The 18,787-nt window shown below is 38.3% G+C and overlaps 1 protein-coding gene across 3 annotated transcripts in view; it reads left to right on the top strand.

Moving 5' to 3' along the window:
• kdr (kinase insert domain receptor (a type III receptor tyrosine kinase)) overlaps window positions 1-18,787 on the top strand; it is a 73,702-nt gene that overhangs the window by 29,603 nt on the left and 25,312 nt on the right. For all 3 annotated transcript variants that reach the window (XM_059989219.1, XM_059989218.1, XM_059989217.1), the window contains exons 8-15: window positions 651-768; window positions 1,416-1,585; window positions 3,159-3,315; window positions 7,262-7,394; window positions 7,669-7,777; window positions 13,492-13,842; window positions 15,481-15,627; window positions 17,624-17,755. In XM_059989219.1, coding sequence (XP_059845202.1) covers window positions 651-768; window positions 1,416-1,585; window positions 3,159-3,315; window positions 7,262-7,394; window positions 7,669-7,777; window positions 13,492-13,842; window positions 15,481-15,627; window positions 17,624-17,755 — 1,317 coding nt within the window. The remainder of the gene's footprint in view (window positions 1-650; window positions 769-1,415; window positions 1,586-3,158; window positions 3,316-7,261; window positions 7,395-7,668; window positions 7,778-13,491; window positions 13,843-15,480; window positions 15,628-17,623; window positions 17,756-18,787) is intronic.

The following is an 18,787-nucleotide window of genomic DNA, read 5'->3' as shown; positions in this document are numbered from 1 at the left end:
ATGCTTTTAAAATATTTTTAAAGTAAAGCACTATTAACAATTAAAAAAACAAGTCATTGGGTATACTTAAAGTGGAGGGTGATAGCTTGTTGATTATTAAGGGCATCAAGGCAGCCGAATGGGGTTGAGAGGGGTAATAAGTCAGCTATGCCGATAAATGGTGGAGCAGACTTGATGAACTAAATAGACCAATTCTGCTCCTGTGCTTTATCTTCTTATAGTCTTATGACTGACAAAAGTTAGGCTGAATCAAGAGTTTCTACAAAGCACCACAATTCAGAAATTCTTTTGACAATGTAAGGAATGAGCTGACAGTGCTCTAATGTTAGCTGAAAAATGTGCTTTTGGGTCATCAAGTAAGGCATCTGTAGTTTGTTTGGAGAATAGCATTCCTACAAAAATAAATGTGCGTTTTCTTGACAACTGAGCAATCTTCACATCATTTTTACAGGGCGAGAAGCCCAGCCTTCAAAAACTCTCACTACACGTTAGCATTTGTTTTCCCAACGCGCTCACACAAACATAATGAAGAATGCTGTCTTACATAAACAGTGTCATGTCTTCTGCAGCTCAAAAATTCCCTAGCCCAATGTTTTCAATAAGAACATTACCATTGTGGATCTGACTTTGTTTTCATTTTGTGCTTTCAGAGAAACCCTTCATCTTCATAGATCACAGAGCCAGGTCAATAATTGAGACAGTGTTGAAAGAAAGGAATGTCAAAATTCCTGTGAAGGTCACAGGCTATCCCCAACCAGAAGTGAAATGGTAATTGCTAAATAAATGACACAAGTAATTAATGACAGTTAATTTTCAGAGATGTATACTAAAGCATTCCATATATATATATATATATTTATGACTAAATGAAGTTATCAGTTTTATGATTCATTTTGACATGTTTACATGAAATGATGAATGCCTTTAAACAAATGGAATGTATTGAACTTTATGGTGAATATTTTGTTTCTAAGACTTAAGACAATTTTGTTATAATGCATCAAAATGGATAAACCAATCAAACCATGCTTTGTAAGAATTTCATATGTTTAATATCAAATATATTAGTATCTTCTTGATATCATATAAACATGCAGTTTTTCTTTGTTAGGTAATTTGAATGAATCAGGTGACCTGATCTGCTGAAGTCATGCTAAAAAATGCTTTAAAAAGAAAGCTATAAAACCTTCTGTATTTTCTATTAGAAGTTAATTTAATCAACAGTTCTTTGTTCCATATCAAACATCCTTCAATGTATATTTCTAATATTTTGCTATACACATATCAAGCATTTTCTTAGGGTTGCTCTGTAAAGGAAAATACACAAAAGGACCAACTTTTATGTTGGTTTGAACACAGTCTAACAAACTCCCTGAAGTGTTTCAGAAGAATTACCAATAGATTCTTTTTTAAAGGACCAAGAATGGAAGACCAATAAGTAAGGATCACTACAAAATAAAGCAGCTCGGATATACATTGATGATCAGCGGTGTGACAGAGAAGGATGCTGGGAATTACACAATTATACTTAGAAATCCAATGTCAAATGAAGAGCAACAACACACAGTTCAACTCCTAGTAAATGGTAAGCACTTCTGTAATCACAGGCTCTTTCTTTGCGGAAGTATCTCAGGTGAATGGTGAAGATCATTCAATGAAAGAGAATATGGTTGGCAAAAATCATAAACTGTATGTAAAGTAGCCAACAATTGAGATTGACTAAAGAAGATATGCTGAACTATTTCTCAGCATGATTTAATTGCATTTAGTTCATTATATAAAGAACTCATTCCAAATCAATATGGCACAGTCATTTCATTGTACGTATAATTAAGTCTTTCTTTGGCATAGATAAATTCAAATATGCATTACAGAAGAGCTGTAATAGAAGACAATTTAACAAGTGTACTGACTTTATTACTTAAAGAGGGCAATGAAATAATTTACAGCAAAATCAGTGTGAAGATGAGCTGGAATGTTTTTTCCTTTGGTAAGGGCTTGGAACTTGCAATCTGAAAGGGCAATAGAAGCAAAAGTATTTAAATGTGTCCTTGAAGACATGTGATATGCAAAATTGTGGACCAAGTGTTGGAATATTGGATTAGGTTGGGCTGATCTTTTCAATCACCAAAGACACGATGGTGCATTAATAGGAAAGGTTCAGGGATATGGGCCAAATAGGATGAGCTTATCAACACATACAAACAAGCTGGATAAACTCAGCAGGTTGGGCAGCATCCGTTGAAAAGAGCTGTCAATGTTTCGGACTGGACTATATATATATATAGGGCCCCTGCCCCCTCCTCCTTCTTCAGACGAAGGGTCTCGGCCCGAAACGTTGACTGCTCCTTTCAACAGATGCTGCCCGACCTGCTGAGTTCATTCAGCTTGTTTGTACGTGTTGATTTGACCGCAGCATCTGCAGTGTACTTTGTGTTTAGGATGAGAGATGGACATCTTGACTGGCATGGAGAAATGGGCCAATTTTTTTGTTTCCATGCTCTATTGCTCTCTAACTCTATGACTGTACTGTATATCAGCAAAGTTCTCTGGTATTCTAATAATAGCAATTGTATAATTCAATTTAAATTGATTAGCCTACTTGATTTACTGATTGTAAACATATTTTCTCCTACAAAGTATCAGGTTTGAAATTTTAGTGGGACCAATAATTGCGTTAACTGGGCAATCTGCTTCTATCCATTTTTAAGTTCATTCAAAAATAATTTTGAGCGCATCTCTCAGGGCATTAAAATACTATACCTATTTTGTCCATAATTTTAAATAAGCTACAAATGTATGATTTGAATTGCATTTAATTTTGACAACAGAAGATAAGAGTACTTGGATTTTTTGGGTTATCTATCCAGCCTCATGTCAGTCTGCATCTCAATAGGTTACCTTGTTGAGCAACACACACATCAGATGCTGGAGGAACTAAAGAGGAGAAAGGACAGACTATGTTTTGGGCTGAGATCCCTCTTGGCTTAAAACATTGACTATTTATTTTCCTCAATAGATGCTGCCTGACCTGCTGTATTCCTCCTGCATTTTGTGTGTACTGCTCAAGATTTCTAGCATCTGCAGAATCTCCTGTGACCCTGTTGATATTATTCACAAACATTCTGTTTCTAAAAGTGTGCTTCAATATTTCACAGTTCCTCCAGAGATTCATGAGAAAGAAGTGGCGACTCATACTGATTTTCACAGCTACGGAAGTAGGCAGCCATTGACCTGCACAGCATATGGCATTCCTGCTCCTAGCAGCATTATTTGGGAATGGCAGCCCGTAGAGAACTGTAGCTTCTCCTACAAGTAAGAACTAAATAAGATTATGAAATTTGTCATGAAATCGAGTTGATTAACTTTAAGAAATGCGTATTTGATTCTATTTGCATTTTTATGCAACAATAGCTAAGCATTATTGCATTCAATTCTGGCATCCCCCTTATAGGAAGAAAGTTGAAGCTTTAGAGAGGATGCAGAAGTGATTTATCAGGATGCTCAGAGGGACTAATGAGCGGCTGGACAAACTCGGGTTGCTTTCTTCTGAGCAGCGGATGCTGAGGGAAGATCTGTTAGAGATTTATAAGATTATGAGAGGCATATGTAGAATAGACAGCCAGCATCTTTTCCCCTGGGTTGAAATGTCTAATACCAAAGTGCATGCATTTAAGATGAGAGGGGGTAAATTAAAAGGGCATGTGTGGGCAAGCTTTTTTTGCACGGAGAATGGTGGGTGCCTGGAATGTGGTGCCAGGGATTGTGGGGTTGTGGTGGTGGAAAAGTTAACGGAGGTGTTCAAGAGACTCTTAGATAGGCACATAAATGAGCAGCAAGAAGAAGGGTATGGACTTTGCATATGCAGAAAAAACTAGATTAGTTGTGCCATTGATTATATTTTTAATTAGTTCAGCACAATATTGTGGGCCAAAGGACCTCCTCCAGTGTTGTACTGTTCTATGATTTTTTTTTACTTAATTCATTATGATTCCAATAGAGATTATTTATTTTTCATTTGTTTCAGAAATTATGGATAACAGCTGATTTTTACATATTGAGAGCTTGAGAGGTCTTGGCTTTTAGAGAGATACAGGCATCCTTGTACATGAATCACTGAAAGTTAACGTGCCATACTACAAGCAATTAGGAGAGAAAATGTTATGTTCTAATAGAATTTGAGCACAGGGTAGAGATACCTGCCTCCATTTATTTTGGGCTACAGAGAGACTGTGCATTGAATACTATTGTACAAGATCTGGTCTTGCAGTTTCAGGAAAGATAGAGAGTTCTCAGGACTGATTCCGGGGATGTAAGGTTTGTTTTTTGGAAGAGTTAAATAAACAGAGCATATATTCTTTTGCATTTAGAACAGGGGGTGACTTGATTGAAACACAAAATTCTTACTGATGTTTATGAGGTAGATTGAGGTTTGATTTTTTTTTGCCCTTGAAATGATGTTCAGTCTTAGAATCAGGTTCAGTCATCTAGGACAGATTTGAGAAGAAATTTCCATGAGTCTGTGAAATTCTTTACCCACGAGGGCTCAGTCATTCAATGCATTTTAGACAGAGGTCAATAGATTTTTTTTAATATTTAGGTTCAGGATATGGGGTTAGTTCAGGAAAGTGTCATTGACGTAAATAATCAGTGAGGTGCTCACTAGCAGAGCAGACACCAGGGCTGGGTGTCTTACTCCTGCTTCTAGATCTTATGGACTTCAGCTGTTATTCTTTCTTATGAAAGGGAACAATTTCTGATGTGAAATATTGTTATTTTTGTGTATGGGATATTTATTTTATTTAGTAGATGAGTTACAAAATTTAGTAGATGAGTTACAAAAGCTGAGTTACAAAATTAATAACAGCTCTAAAGGGATCTGAGAACTACTGGTATCTCAGTAGGCATACAGCAAGCATACCAATTTGTAAAAGAGTCAGCTGTGTTATGGAGACAAAAAAAACCTGACTTTGTGTGTCTGCAAGATGTATTCATTGTAGAGGAAGTGAATTGATTGATGTTTAGAATGAGTGACAGCCTCCCACACTGGCTGTTATCTTGGCTTAGCAGAAGGTCCGGTAGACTTCCTGTATGACAATCCTGGGCAATCTGCTTTCCTGTTGTTTGTTTGACCACTCACTTCCAGTAGGTCCTTCCTCCACCTCCCCTATTGTTTTCCCTTTCCAATCACGGAAGCAAGAACCTTATTGAGAACTACAGTAGTTTCTCTGTCTCCTCATCTTCCTTAGAACTTGAACTATCTCTGGCAACAAAACTCATTTATCAAAGCCGTGCTTCCAAAAATAGGTACTTCCTTTGATGCATCCTAATTTGAAGTCACCTAAGGAGCTTGACTAATATTTTGAATTTTGTTTTATTTTCTTGCGGCTGTATACTAATTTACCGATTGTGCTATATATTGAATGGTATGTACACCATTAATAACTCACTTCAAACATGTAAAACATAACAGGAGATAGACAGAGCACATTTTTATATATATATACACACACATACATATGTACAGATTGATTCATTGACTTTATGGCAAAAAGATGTACAAATTGTTTGATTTTCATCGAGAAAACTAATTTCACTTTTATTGCAATAATTGATCCACAATGCAGTCTGCCTTAAGTTACATTACTGTATCATTCCCTAGTAAATCAATTTTGATGAAATGTTGCCTTTCAACAGTAAGATTAATGTTCTGTCCTAATTACCTCAGTGTGAGAGAAGTACAAAATTCTAAATAGACAAACTAAAGTATATACAGTCATCGATTCAATACTGAAATCTTCCTCATTTTTGTTAAAGAAATATTAATTAAAAAAAAGAAATGTAATAACACACACACAAAATGCTGGAGGAACTCAGCAGGTCAGGCAGCATCTATGGAGAGGAATAAAAGCAAGGTCCTGATAAAGGGCCTTGGCCCAAAATATCGACTCTTTATTCATTTCCATAGACGCTGCCTGGCCTGCTGAATTCCTCCAGCATTTTGTGTGAATTATTCTGGATTTCCAGTATCCACAGAATCTCTTCTGTTTTTGTAATTTAATAATTTTTAAATAATACTTAATCAAGGAGGCAAGTAGGAAAAAGAAAATTCTTAACAAGTGTTGAAAAAAATTAATTCGATTCTTGCAACACACATTTTAGCTATCATTACATTTAATTACACACATATACAAATATAGTTATTTTACTTTCTTATATCTGCAATCAGTTTGAACTGCAATTCCATTGTTCTATAATTTCCATGGGGGAAATATTATTCCTTGGTAGTTAGTGCTAAACATGAAGTAAAGTGATTGGTGCTCATTGTTCTCCTGGTTCTGAAATCTGGGTCCATTGATGTTAATGTCCATATTTTATAATGGTAATGATCATAGAACTATTGGCTTTCACCACTGTTAGTGTCTGAATTTGACAGCAAACCAAGTTCTTGTGTATCTCCAGAAATTCTGAAGTTGTCAATATGAATTCTCTGTACCTCTTCAGGTAGCTCACTTTGTAGTTTCTTTTTCACCGAACCAAAGTTTATTTCAGGTAATTATAAACTAGGCCCAAAGCAAGTATAAACTAGGCCTATACTTTGACTGAGGTCTGGGTAAGTTTTTACTACTTACTTACTTACTACTGGGTAAGTTTTTACTACAGAATTCACTACTTAATGAACCATTTGGCTCTAAAGGACTAATTTATGTATCTACTGAGTTGTTATTTTGTAGTTGCAGACATCATAAGGCAGACAATTCTCGCAACAGAAATTGGTAGATCCTTATGGAGCATTTACCTCAGTGTCAACAATGAGACTTATTTTTTAGCACTGATTCCAAATATGCCAATGTAATTCAGCTTCAGAAAGAGAGTACAGTGCACAGCTTCTGCCATTTAATGCTAATGACTAAGGATGAATTTCCATCTTTTGGGTTCGTTATTTAGGATTAATGAACTGTGCATCTGTGAAAACTAAGGAGTTAACTCCCAGCTCAATCTAATTTTTTTTGACTGCAATTTCTGCATGACTATTAGGAAAATAATTCCAGTTACTTGGTGTCCAAGCTGACCTCAAAATGAGCTTTCTATCCCTTTAGCAGATACGCTAATATCACAAGTACATCAGTGAATTGTATTACTTAGAATTTATTCCCATTGAGATGGAGGAACTCAATTATTGTATGGGTCATTAGACGTACTGAAATTTTTATTTTGGGGATGTCATTTGAAAATAATGATGTCAAATTCTTTCCAATAGTTATCAGAGAGAATTGGGAGCCCCCAATAAATGGAATGAAAATGAAAACTGGAGGAATATCACAGACAATCATGGCAGCAACAAGATAGAAAGTTCAGAACCTCGAACCATGTTCCTTGAAGGGAAGCATAAGGTGAATTAACAGTTTTAAAAACCTTTAGCTAAACAAACATTTAAGAATGTTAACTCCAATGATTACAACATATTAATAAGTATATAAATCAAGTTGAACAGTAGTTGCCTAGCAATAATTGTAGGTAAGAATTAACATCTTGAATGTGACATTTCGATTTCATTGCTTTACAACTGTTCATTTCTAACGATACTCCTTTTGTCAATGGAGATACTGATATCCGAGCTTATTTTGAATCCATTACATGTAAGGCTCTATTGTTCTGATCTTGTAGGTGGTTAGTACTCTTGTGATACAAGTAGCAGAAGTCTGTGCCATGTACAGATGTCGGGCTGTTAACAAAGTGGGAGAGGATCAGAGGGTTATCTTCTTTCCTGTAACCAGTAAGTATGTCATATCTGCAGCAGCATCTCACTGAAACAAATCCCATCTGAAAGGTCTGTGCAGACTTGCGTTTGGAGACTTGAAAGCAATTTAAACAGTGCACAATGACAGAAACCCTGCGCAGTCCATTTCAAAGTTGTTTTTTGCAAGTAAAACATAAGACCATATGATGAATTCCCCAGATTCACCACCCTCTGGCTAAAGAAATTCCTCCTAATCAATGTTCTAAAGGGATTTCCCTGTACTCTGAGGCTGTGTACTCTGGTCTTAGGTTCATCATTCTAGGAAGCATTCTCTCCACATCCACTCTGTCTAGGCCTTCCAGTATTCGACAGATTTCAATGATACACCCCCCACCTTTCTTCTAAACTGCAGCGAGTATAGGTCCAGAGCCATCAAACTCTCCTCAAATATTAACCCTATCATACCCAGAATTATTCTTGTGAACCTCCTCTGGACCCTCTTCAATGGCAGCATATGTTTTCTTAGATAAGGGGCCAAAAGTGCTCACGAAACCAAGTGTGGTCTGACCAATGTCTTCTGTGAATCAGAAGAGAAGGGGGGAGAAGAGGCACACTGCAGAGAAAGGGGGGCAGGGGAGAAAGGGAGATAAGGGAACAGACAGGAGATTCTGTTGGCAAGAACGAGATTCCTGAATGGTATGTTGCCTCCCGGGTGCCAGGGTCCAGGACATCTCAGACTGAATCCTGAAGAAGGTTAACAGCCAGAAGCCATGGTCCATGGAAGTACCAATGAAAGGGGTAGGACAAGTGACTAGGTTCTGCAAAGGGAGTTCAGGGAGTTAGGTGCTAAGTTAAAAGGCACGAGCTCTGGGGTTGTGATCTTAGGATTGCTACTGTGCCACGTGCTAATAAGGCCAGAACTAGGAAGATTATACAGTTTAATATATGACTAAGGAGTTGGTGTGAGAGGGAGGGCTTAAGAGTTTTGGATCATTGGGCTCTCTTTCAGGGAAGGTGGGACCTGTACAGAAGGGACAGTTTGCATCTAAACTAGAGGGGTACTAATATTCTAGTGGGAAGGTTTGTTAATGGTGGAATTTAAACTAGAGTTGCAGGAGGATGGAAACCTAAGTGCCAGAACAGTTAGTGGAGAGATTGTGGAGGTAGATGTTGTTAAGACCTCAGACAAAGTTTGCAATCAAAAGGTTGAAAGTGGTGTGACTGGTTCCATGTGCTGCTTATATTTCACTGCAAGAAGTATCATCGAAAAGGTGGATGATAATGCTGAAGATGAGGTAGCGGCTTTACGAAGAGGCACAGTGCAGTGAGGAGAGGCTGTTGACAGAGTAAAATTGCTGTTCACCAGATGAGTTGCAACATAAAAGGCAGACAAAATTGTGAAGGGTGAACGGAGGACTGAAGGTGTTATATTTGAATGCTTACAGTATATGAAATAAAGTAATGAACTTGCAGCACAGTTGCAGATTGGTATGTGTGATGTTGTAGGCATCACGGAATCATGGCTGAAGGAAGAATATAGCTAGGAACTCAATGTTCAAGGATACACATTGTATCAAAAGGACAGGCAGGAAGGCAGAGGGCAAAATTGCTCTGTTAGTAAAAAATGAAATCTAATCTTCAGAAAAATTTGACGTAGGGTGCAAGGTGTTGAGTCATTGTGGATCGAGCTAAGGAACTGCAGGGGTAAAAAGACCTTGATGGGAGTTGTATACAGACTCCAAAACAATAGTCTACAAATTACAATGGGAGACAGAAAATGCATGCAAAAAGTGCAATGTTACAATAGTCATAGAGGTTTTCAATATGCAGGTAGATTGGGATAATCAGGTTGGTGCTGGATTAAAAGAGGGGTATTTCTAGAATGACTATAAGATGGCCTTTTAGAGCAGTTCATGGTTTAGTCCAGAAGGAATTCAGATATTCTGGATTGGGTGTTGTGCAATAAACCATAATTGACTCGAGAGCTTAAGGTAAAAGAAACCTGAAGAGAAAGTGATCATAATATGATCAAGTTCACCCTTAAATTTGAGAAGGAGATGCTTAAGTCAGAATTATCAGTATTACAGTGGAGTAAAGAGATTTACAAAAATAAGAGAGGATCAAAGAGGGGAGCTGGCGAGAATTGACTGGAAAACAACATTGGGAGGGATGACGGCAGAGCAGCAATGGCTGGAATTTCTGGAAGCAATTTAGAAGGTACTGGATATAAACATCCCAAAGAGGAAGTAAGTCTTCTGAAGGCAAGATGATCCAAAAGTAGCTAACAGGAAAAGTCATAGCCAACATAAAAGCCAAAGAATGGACATAAAGCAGAGCAAAAATTAGTGGGAAGTTAAAAGATTGTGATCCTTTGAAAAACCAATAGAGGACAACTAAAAATGTCATGAATAAGGTAAAGATGGAATACAAAAGTAAGCTTGCCAATAATATTAAAAAGAATACCAAAAGATTTTTAAGACATATAAAGTGTAAAAGAGAGGCAAGACTGGATTTTGCATGGCTGGAAAACAATGCTGGAGAGGTAACGGGGGACAAGGAAATGCAGACAAACTGAGTAAATATTTTGCATCAGTTCTTCACTGTGGAAGGCAGTATTGAGCAAGTTCCAGGTGTCAGGAATCACGAAATGTGTGAAGTTACCATTTCTAGAGAGAAAGTTCTTGGGAAGCTGAAAGGTCTGAAGGTAGATATGTCACTTGTACCAGAGAGTGTACACACCAGGGCTTTGAAGGAGGTGGCTGAAGAGATTGTGGAGGCATTAGTAATGATCTTTCAAGAAACAGTAGATTCCGGAAAGGCTCCAGAAGACTGGTAAATTGCAAACGTCACTCCACTCTGCAAGAAGGGAGATAGGCAGAGGAAAGGAAATTAGAGCCCAGTTAGTCTGACCTTGGGCTGGGAAGACGCTGGAGTGGATTATTAAGGATCAGGTCTCAGGTACCTGGAGGCACATGATAAAATGGGCATAGTCAGCATGGTTTCCTCAAGGGGAAGTCTTGACTGACAGATCTGTTGGAATTATTTGAAGAAATAACAAGCAGGATAGACAAAGGAGAGTCAGTTGATGTTGTGTACTTGGATTTTCAGAAGACCTCTGGCAAGGTGCCATACATGAGACTGCTTATCAAGCTACAAGCCTATGGTGTTGCAGGAAAGATCCCAGCATGGATAAAACAGTGGTCTGATTGGCAGGTGGCAAGGGTGGGAATAAAGGGAGCCTTTTTTGGTTGGCTGCCAGTGACCAGTGGTGTTCCACGGGGTCTCTGTTAGGATTGATTCTTTTTACATTATAAGTTCATCATTTGGATGATGGAATTGATGGCTTTGTTGCAAAGATAGCAGACAATATGAAGATAGGTGGAGGGGCAGGCAATTCTGAGGAAGTAGAGAGGCTACAGAAGTATTTAGATTAAGAGAATGGGCAAAGAAGTGGCAGATGCAATACAGTATCATGAAGTGTATGATCATGCTCTTTAGTGGAAGAAATGAAAGGATTGATTATTTTCTAAATGGAGAGAAAATACAAAAAGCAGCAGTGCAAGGGGACTTGGGAGTCCTTGTGCAGGGTTCCCTAAAGGTTAATTTACAGGTTGAATCTGTGGTGAGGAAAGCAAATACGATAGCATTCGTTTCAAGAGGACTAGAATATAAAAGCAGGGATGTAATGTTGAGACTTTATAAGGCACCTGTGAGGTCTCACTAGGGGTATAGTGAGTAGATTTGGTCCCCTTTTCTTAGAAAGGATGTGCTGAACCTGGAGAGGGTTCAAAGGAGTTTCACAAAAATGATTCCAGGATTGAATGGCTTGTCCTATGAAATGGGTTTGATGGCTCTGGATCTGTATTCACCAAAATTCAGAAGAATGAAGGGTGATCTCATTGAAAGCCATCGAATGATGAAAGGTATTGATAGAGTGGATGTCGATTGGATGTTTCCTAAGACTAGAGGACACAGCCTCAGAATAGAGGGGCGTCTTTTAAGAACGGAGATGAGGAGGAATTTCTTTAGACAGAGAGTGGTGTATCTGTGGAATACTTTGCCACAAGCAACTATGGAGGTCAAATGCTAATGTATATTTAAGGCATATTTAATGTATATTTATATATATTTAATGTATATTCAAGTGCTAATGTATATTTAACTTCGTTGGTCAGGGGAATACAGGAGAAGGCAAGAAATTTAGAGCTGAGAGGAAAATTGGATCAGCTGTGATGAAATGGCAGAGCAGACTATGGGGCAAATGGCCTAATTCTTCTCCTATGTCTTTTGGTCTTATGGTCTTATAAAGACTCAGTATTATATCTTTGCTTGTATATTCTAGTCCTCTTGAAATATATGCTGTCATTCATTGCCATGGATGGCAATGGAAGCTATGTCATTGGGTATATTTAAAGTGGAGGTTGATAGGTTCTCGATCAGTCGGGGCATCAAATATTACAAGAAGAAGGCAGGAGATTAGGGTTGAGAGTGATGGTAAATCAGCCATGACGGAATGGCGGAGTAGACTCAGTGGGCCAAATGGCCTAATTCTGCTCCTATGTCTTATGGTCTTATGGTAAAACATTGTATTTGCCTTCCTTATCACCAACTCAACTTGCAAGTTAACCTTTCAAGAATCCTGCATGACGACCCCCAAATTCCTTTGCACCTCTGACTTCGGACTTCTCTGAGTTTGGACCAATGATTGTTGACCAAGTAAACACTGTCAAAAGTGGGTTAGGGCAGCATCCATTGATTCCAGGGAAACTTAGTTAGCAAAACCTTGTGCAATGATTTCTCTAAAACCAAAAGATGCAAATGTACATACCTTAGTAATGCAGCCATGTAAATAATGGCTCATTGCGTTTCATGAACCTTGTTTCTTTTTCATAAAATCAGTTTACTAATGAATTAATTTTATTTACGTCTAATTGGAGTTAATTCTGCCAAAATTCAGAGAGTGAGTAATTTAGACATCTTATTCCTTCCTGCAATGAAAATATTTTTATGTGACCTCATTAGATTTCAGGAACTAGTTTTAGTGAAAGCCAATTCTGCTTTATTAAAGTTTAGTCTGAAGATATTTTCTCAGTCATTTAAGTAAAATGTGTATTAATGAGGAGTAATCCATACAAAGCAACTTTCTGACCTTTTTCTAATTTAAGAATACTCTACAAGCCTTATGCTCTCAAAATGCTTCACAGGAATAGATATGTATAATTCTGTGAATTGTAAGGGAGAAGTTTCCTTTTTGGAGATTATTTGGAGAGTTTATTGAATATATTAATTAAAGCAACTGTGTGGTGGCCTCTTTAAAAATAGAACATCCTCTCCTTAGTCTCCAATTCTTTTTCCAGCTTCAGATATTATATCTTGTTCTCTTCCAATTGTTGGTGCTCTCTGTATTTACTATGTTACTGATTACAATGTTTGACCCATGGATAACTTAACTGAATTCACTACATTTAAAATAAAATGACTGAATATGAATAATGAAAAATAGATTTATAATTAAAAGCTACTTTAATCCTGCAGCTTTAGAATGCCTCAGAAAGGTCTTCAGTCCTTCAGCATTATATAATGTGCTTTCCAAAAGATTATCAACTCATGTATCTATTAGTAAACAGCAAAAAGTTTGTGTGTAGGTCTTTACTGATCTTTGAAAGTGATTGCATCATACATCTAGAGTCACTTTGAATCACTGGTTCATAACAGAGCACAAATAATTGTTGCATGTCTGTTTTTCTCAGAGGGCCTTGAAATGAACTTGCACCCTACTGATCATCCTATAGAAAAGGACAATGTATCTCTTCAGTGCAGAGCTGACCGATTTATATATGAGAACTTAAAGTGGTATAAGCTCCATCCAACAACCCTCCAAAGCTACCGTGGCACTCCGGCCATCTTCTCTTGTGAGCACCTCAAACACAACGCTCAGGAGGTGGCCTGGAAGATGAGTTCTGAACACAAGACTGAAAATATCACCATTGGGCTGAGCTTCATTAATATATCTCTTCAAGACCAAGGAGTTTATCTTTGTGAAGCCCAGAATAAAAAGACAGGTGCAAAACACTGTGTCATGAAGACTCTCTCAGTAGAAGGTGAATAAAAAGTTGTTGTATCAGAAGCAACTTTTGGAACTCTATCATTTTTGTCTGTCATGTTGAAGAATGTAGACATTGCCAATGGATCTTCTATTTTTTATTTTGGGCATCCACTTTTAACATCTTTACAATATGATAATAACAGTGGCCTTGCTCAGATACATATTTACTTATTGAGCCAATGAGCTATAGAGCACAGAAACAGGCTTTTCAGCCCGAAGCAACCATGACAACCAGGTTGCCTACTTGAGCAAGTCCCATTTGCCTCAGTTTGGTCCATATCCCTCTAATCCTTTCCAATCCAAGTACCCGTTCACATGTCTATTAACCTACTTTGGCGGTGCTTTCCACATGCCCACCAACCCCTGAACGAAAATGTTGCACCTCAGGTCTGTGGATGCCATGTATCTCTTCAATCACACTACCTACCCATGTCTGCACTTACAGGGAACTATGTATTTGTATGCCTCAGTCTCTTTGTTCTACAACACTCTCCAGTGTATATAAGTACCAAAATGTAACACTTGCTCTTGTCTGAGTTAAGTTCCATCTGCCATTCCTTGGATCATTGGCACAGTTGAACTAGATCTCATTGTTGTAATCCTAAATAGCCTTCCTCACTGTCAGCTACCATCACCAATTGTGCTGTCATCTGCAAACTTACTGAAACAAAAAATATTTTGAAATATGTTTTGTGTTCTTTCCTGATTTAGCATGAGGCATTCACAAACAAAGGAGACACTGTAAAACCACAGGAAGTTGCTTTATTAGAGTTATGTAAAACATGCAATGCAGACAGAAAAACAAATTGTTAATGAATTAAAAGTACAGAAAACAAACTAATACGTATCATCCACTAAATGAACTGATCTGCAGAATACTGACAAACTTACATAAAGCCTTTTCTCTCTCTCTCTTTTGACGTTAACTTACCTTCTAGACATACTCTTACCCTCACAACATATTTGTCCCTATCTTCTCCAACTTTAGCACTAACACTAGTCCTAAGAGAGGATTCTCTTTCTCTCTCTCTCTTTCTCACTCTACTGTTCACTCTCCCAAAGGTATTGCCCCTTTTTATACCCTTCAAAACCCCTTCTGCTGGAACTTTTCCATTCATTTAGTACTGCCCCTGAACAATGATCTCACCTTCCCCGGACAAACATACTTTTAACCGTTATCCACTATTACTGCTGTGGACTTGACTTTCTCAAAACGTTGCTGTGGGCTGGTTCCCTTGTACTTTCTCCAAACAATCCCACTCCAAGCTAACACTGTTATATTTCAGCATATACCAAGGAAGAATCTCCTTTAACTTTTTCCTTATACTTACTAATCATGTGATCTACATTCTCATGCAAATCAATAATGTACATGTAGATAAGACAAATAGTGGACCCATCACCAATCCATGCACTGTGCCACTGAGCTCATGCAGATATCCAGTCTGTAATACAACCCTTCAATGCCACTGTCCTTCCACCATTTCGGACGGGGCATATCATTATAATTAATTTACCTCCATTCAACATTCAATTAGGGTTATCAGATCCTATCATTGAGCATTTCTAAAATTATTTCTGACAAATATCAAAATCATTGGTTGATTGAAGTTTCTTCTGGCTTTGACTGCAGCTCAACAGGCTCCCTTGGTGCTTCAGAACCTAACAGACCAAACCGTGAACATGAGCTCGTCTATTGAAATGAAATGTGATGTAGCTGGTGCCCCAAGGCCACACATTATATGGTACAAGAATGAGAAGCAGATTCTGGAGGCATCAGGTAGGGTGCTCATAGTTGTTCAATGTTATATCCAAAAATTATTGTCAATTTTTCTGTGATAATCTTTTTATCAAGACTTATAAGAAGTAGCACCATTAATTCACACTCCTCTTGCCTAATAAGAGATTATTTCTGTTTTTGATTACTGTTTGTGAAATGTGTACAACATTAGCCAAAGATAGTACTTGACTCTTCAGATGAGACTCATGCAACCAAATAATGTGGCTCACTATCTCACACTGGCGATGTCCCATGGAGATGCCCTCCAAATTATATTAAGAAACGATGACTGAGATTAAAATTCAAGTATAGGAGAAACATTTAAAAGTCAAAGGATTAAGATGAAACTTTACAACAAATAAAGGCAAACACTGCCAGGAAAACTCATCAGGTCAGGAAAAAAATTGGGGGAAGGAAAGCAGAATTAATGCTCCAGGTTGGAGACTCTTTCTCAATGCCAGAAGGTGAGACAATGAGTTGATTTTATGTGTAGGGATGATGAAGGAATGATGGATATGACAAAGGGTGTATTTCCAATAACATCAGGCAATAGTTTCTCAGGTGATAAGCTGTTGGCGAAGACATGCTGTTGTTAGGCAGCCCAAAAGAGAGAATGCTTATGAAGGTATTGTAATGTGTAAGCAGTGAACTTGTATCTGCATACCTCTACTCCATTCTATCCCCTTTGGTTCAGTCCTTTCCCACCCATACTTCACATGCTCTCAATCTCCTCAACAACTTTCAATTCCCTGGCTTTGACCACCTCGTTTTCACCATGAATGACCAGTCCCAATACACTTCTAACCACCCCCCCACCCCATCAAGAAGGTAATAAAACTCTCCTATTCTTTCTCAACAGAAGTTCCAAGCAGTTCCCCTCCACCACCACCCTCCTCTGTTGAGCAGAACTGGTCCTCACTCTCAACCATTTCCCTTTCGCTCCTCCCACTTTCTCAAAACTCAAGGGGTAGTCACGGGAAAATGCTATTCCCTTTTTCTCATTTCCTTCATCTCCACTGCACCTGCTCCCAGGATGAGTCTTTCCTTTCCAGGACATCAGAAATGTCCCCCTTGTTCAAAGAATGGGATTTCCCTTCCTCCACCAATGAAGCTGCCTCATCTGCATCTCTTCATTTCCTGGATGTCCACGCTTACCCTATCTTCCTGCCACTTTAACAGGGATAGAATTCCTCTTGTCCTCACCTACCACCCCATGAGCCACCACATTCAACACATCATTCTCCGCAACTTCTGCCATCTTTAATGGGATCCTACTGCCGAACTCACCTTTATTCCCTCCACCCCCCTCCACTTTCCATAGAAATTGCACCCTCCATAATTCCCTTGTCCATTAATCTCTCCCCCCTTATATCCCTGCGAGTGATATAAATGCTATACCTGCCCTTTCACTTCCTCTCTTACCTTCATTCAGGGCTCTAAACAGTCTTTCCAGGTGAGACAACACTTCACCTGTGAATCTACTGGGGTTGTCTGTTGTATCCACTGCCCCTGATGTGGTGTCTTTTACAAATGAAGGCACATAGTGGATGTTGACCACTAAACTATCCCTTCAGATCTGTAAAGAAATGAGCTACACTGTGTGAAGATGATTATAGGGCAATTGGCAGGAAAATAAATGAAATTTTCAGGTTCTGTATCATTAAAGGAAGCAACACCATTGCTATGGTTGACCTATCAGAAAAAAACGTTTGTTCTGCTGAGTGTCTCCAGCATTGTTATTTGGGATGACTAACATCTGCGGTTTGTTTTTGATTTCCTTTAACAAGGATTTGTTCATGAGTTATACATGATTAAGTATAAGTTTTCAAATAGTGTACGGTAAGTATCAGTAGAAAGAGCAACACTTGGCAATGTGGCTGTACGATTGTTTTACTCAGAAAATCCTTTCAGCTTTGCCAACACTGCATTGAAACTTTGTGAGTTGTGCAGGAAATGGAGTTTTATTGATTAACACCTTGTGTCTCTGTGCTACCAGGCATTGTTCTTGGCAAGCTGAACAGGACCTTGACTATCCAGAGACTGAAGAAGGAAGATGAAGGGACGTACAAGTGTGAGGCTTGTAATATGCAGGGCTGTGCAGAAACGTATGCAGCAATTGCTGTTGAAGGTTAGAAGAAGTGAAGCAATCTTCCTTGTATCCACATGGCATACTGCAAATATCTATATATCCTGTAGCACACAGCAATGAACGGTATTTTATATAAAAGAGCAACTGTCGTGCCATACTATCAGGAAGATGCAAATCCATTTGCCCTTATAATTCAAAATGTAATAATTTTTGAATGGCAATAATATTAAACTGGAGTGTTTAATGAATCAATTGCCGAGTCATTTCAGTAACTAAAGTGAATTAACTATTCACTGAATTTCGTCTCCTCCAAGGGGACCACAACTTTCTCGTAGGAGCTGGAGGCTTGTGTGCCTCAATGACTTGGAGATCTCTGTTGGCTGGAGTCAGGGCCTTGTGCTCTTGGTAGGGTCACTCATGCCAAACAGGTCAAAGGGTAGAGGCCAGATTAAGAGTGCCCCACTCGTCCTCCAGATTTGCAGACTCAGCTCAGGGCTAACAACTGTCTGGTCAAAAAACAACTGTTATGGAAACAGTGATGAAGAATCCTTCTATATAGACAGCGATGGAGGATCTTCATTGCTGCCCTAAATGCCAGTGGCATAATGGGTAGTAAGTAGAAATTTAGTATGTTTTACTATTAATTTATTTATTGGCAATTTTCCAAAATTATAAGTGTTATATAGGTTATAAAAAGAAACACAGTATAGTCTTTTAAAAATAGCCATTTCAGGCACCAGGACTTATGCCAAATGTTTTAAAAATATATATGAGGATTTTCTGATCACCTACCACCAGGCACTGATCTGCTAACTATAACTCCCTCAAAATGCTCATGCAAGGTTACAATCTCCAACTTCTCTGATGTCCTCCTTACAACCCTTCCTCCCCTCAACCCCTTGCCCAACTCCTGCCCAGGCTATTCATACTTCTCTACCTCTGAGAAATACTTGGGAAATATTTTTAAGTATTATTTTTAAATCAAATGACTGTCATGTATTACTTGTTTAATATATTATATAAGACTGTGTCCTGTACTTTCTTACAATATTAGTGCATTCATATACTACG

This window comes from Hypanus sabinus, chromosome 14, assembly GCF_030144855.1.
Source record: "Hypanus sabinus isolate sHypSab1 chromosome 14, sHypSab1.hap1, whole genome shotgun sequence".
NCBI lineage: Eukaryota > Metazoa > Chordata > Chondrichthyes > Myliobatiformes > Dasyatidae > Hypanus > Hypanus sabinus.
Note: the sequence above shows the minus strand (reverse complement) of the source record. Positions and strands in the feature narration are given on the sequence as shown.